This window comes from Austrofundulus limnaeus, unplaced genomic scaffold (genome assembly GCF_001266775.1).
Source record: "Austrofundulus limnaeus strain Quisiro unplaced genomic scaffold, Austrofundulus_limnaeus-1.0 Scaffold666, whole genome shotgun sequence".
Taxonomy (NCBI): Eukaryota; Metazoa; Chordata; class Actinopteri; order Cyprinodontiformes; family Rivulidae; genus Austrofundulus; species Austrofundulus limnaeus.
The window spans coordinates 183,490-184,987 of NW_013953068.1; the positions used below are offsets into that span (position 1 = coordinate 183,490).

Below are 1,498 nucleotides of genomic sequence, written 5' to 3' on the forward strand. Positions count from 1 at the left end.
ATTGTGTCACTTCACTTTGCACAGACAAATATTAAAGTAATGAGGAAAACCTTGGTAAAATTTTACTCTCATAACCTAGTTATGGGAAGATGTAAGGTGAGCTATTTGCATAAATAACTCATCCCTTACACCGACTTCATCAGGGTCTGGCTCGGTCCAGTTTCGTGGCCCACAGGAACAGGTTTATGTGAGGCCAATAAAAAATACCAAGAAGCAGCAGAACTTGTCCTCAACAACTGTTTAATTATCACCATGAGCCAAAAGTCTGTTTCAACAGACAATTAGCTTCAATTAGCTTCTGCTAAGTTATTTTGTGCTCAAGGCTAGTGCTTTAGAACTATAGGGCACCTAAATAAAATTGCCAACGCTTTAGGACTTGCACAACTAATTTTTAGATTAGTGCTGCCCATCACTGCCCAAACAGAATATAAAACCATCTTTGCAGAACCAGGAGAGACTAAATTCAACATTTCTGCACTCCTAGAGACTCCAAGTACACAACAATATAAATTTTACAGTTAAAAAGTCTATTTTGCATGTTTCCTTTAAAGTGGTACAAGTTACAAGTTTGAGAAGCATTGCTCTTACCACAAAACTAACCTATATTTTCACAAAGCTGTGCTAAACAGCTAGTCGCATAACACACAAATATTGAGAAAAATGCATGTTTTTGAAAAAATGTAAATGAATGAGAAGTAAAATACTCTCAGTACCCAGGGAATTCAAAAAATGAGTCATGCTGACACAGGAGTAAGGCATTTCAGACCTGGCCTTAAAAGGTTTAGTGAAAATGTTTGCTGCATTGAAAAAGTGTTTGACTTAGGTTGTCTCTTTTAGGTTTTACAGATAGAAGTTTTTTGATTCTCATGAAGAAGATGCCTGATCTGGAGCAGCTCTATGGTCTCCACCCTCGGTCCCTGGAAAGGAGACGAGCCCGAGGTTATGAGGCTTTCAGTATACCTGGAGTCCTGGAGGCACTACAAGCATGTCCCAATCTGCTGGTTAGTATGGATTACTGTGGTATGTGTGTGTGTGTGTGCGTGTGTGTGTGCGTATTACCCTCAGGAGCCAATCCAGCATCTTGTTAGCTTAGCATGCTAGCTCTGGATGTAATTCCAGCAGCTTTGTGTCAAAAACTCCGAAGTGGCTGCGCTCTGTCAGTTGTAATAAGGTCACTCGGTCACAGAGAGCTTTAGCAAGTTGTGTCTTAATTCCACAAAACAGGGTGAAAAGTAGAAGTAGAGAAATACATAACTTGACTCGGAGAGCTCTGCAATGTCGCCCTCTGGGGAGCGCCGTTTTGGAAACATTCTTTATAGAGCACATCTTTGTAGAGCTTTTGCGTGTCTTTTGTTAGCATATTTCTTTAATCAACATTCAGTTTCACCTGCTTTACCACAGTTACAGTGGTTTGCAAAAGTATTCATACCCCTTGAACTTTTCCATATTTTGTCACATTACAACCACAAACATAAATATATTTCACTGGAATTTAATG

The 1,498-nt window shown here is 39.5% G+C and overlaps 1 protein-coding gene across 1 annotated transcript in view; it reads left to right on the forward strand.

The window, feature by feature from the left end:
• The window catches only part of fbxo38 (F-box protein 38), a 79,185-nt gene that overhangs the window by 15,030 nt on the left and 62,657 nt on the right, over positions 1-1,498 (forward strand). Inside the window, exon 4 of the mRNA XM_014027631.1 lies at positions 838-1,001. Coding sequence (XP_013883085.1) covers positions 838-1,001 — 164 coding nt within the window. The remainder of the gene's footprint in view (positions 1-837; positions 1,002-1,498) is intronic.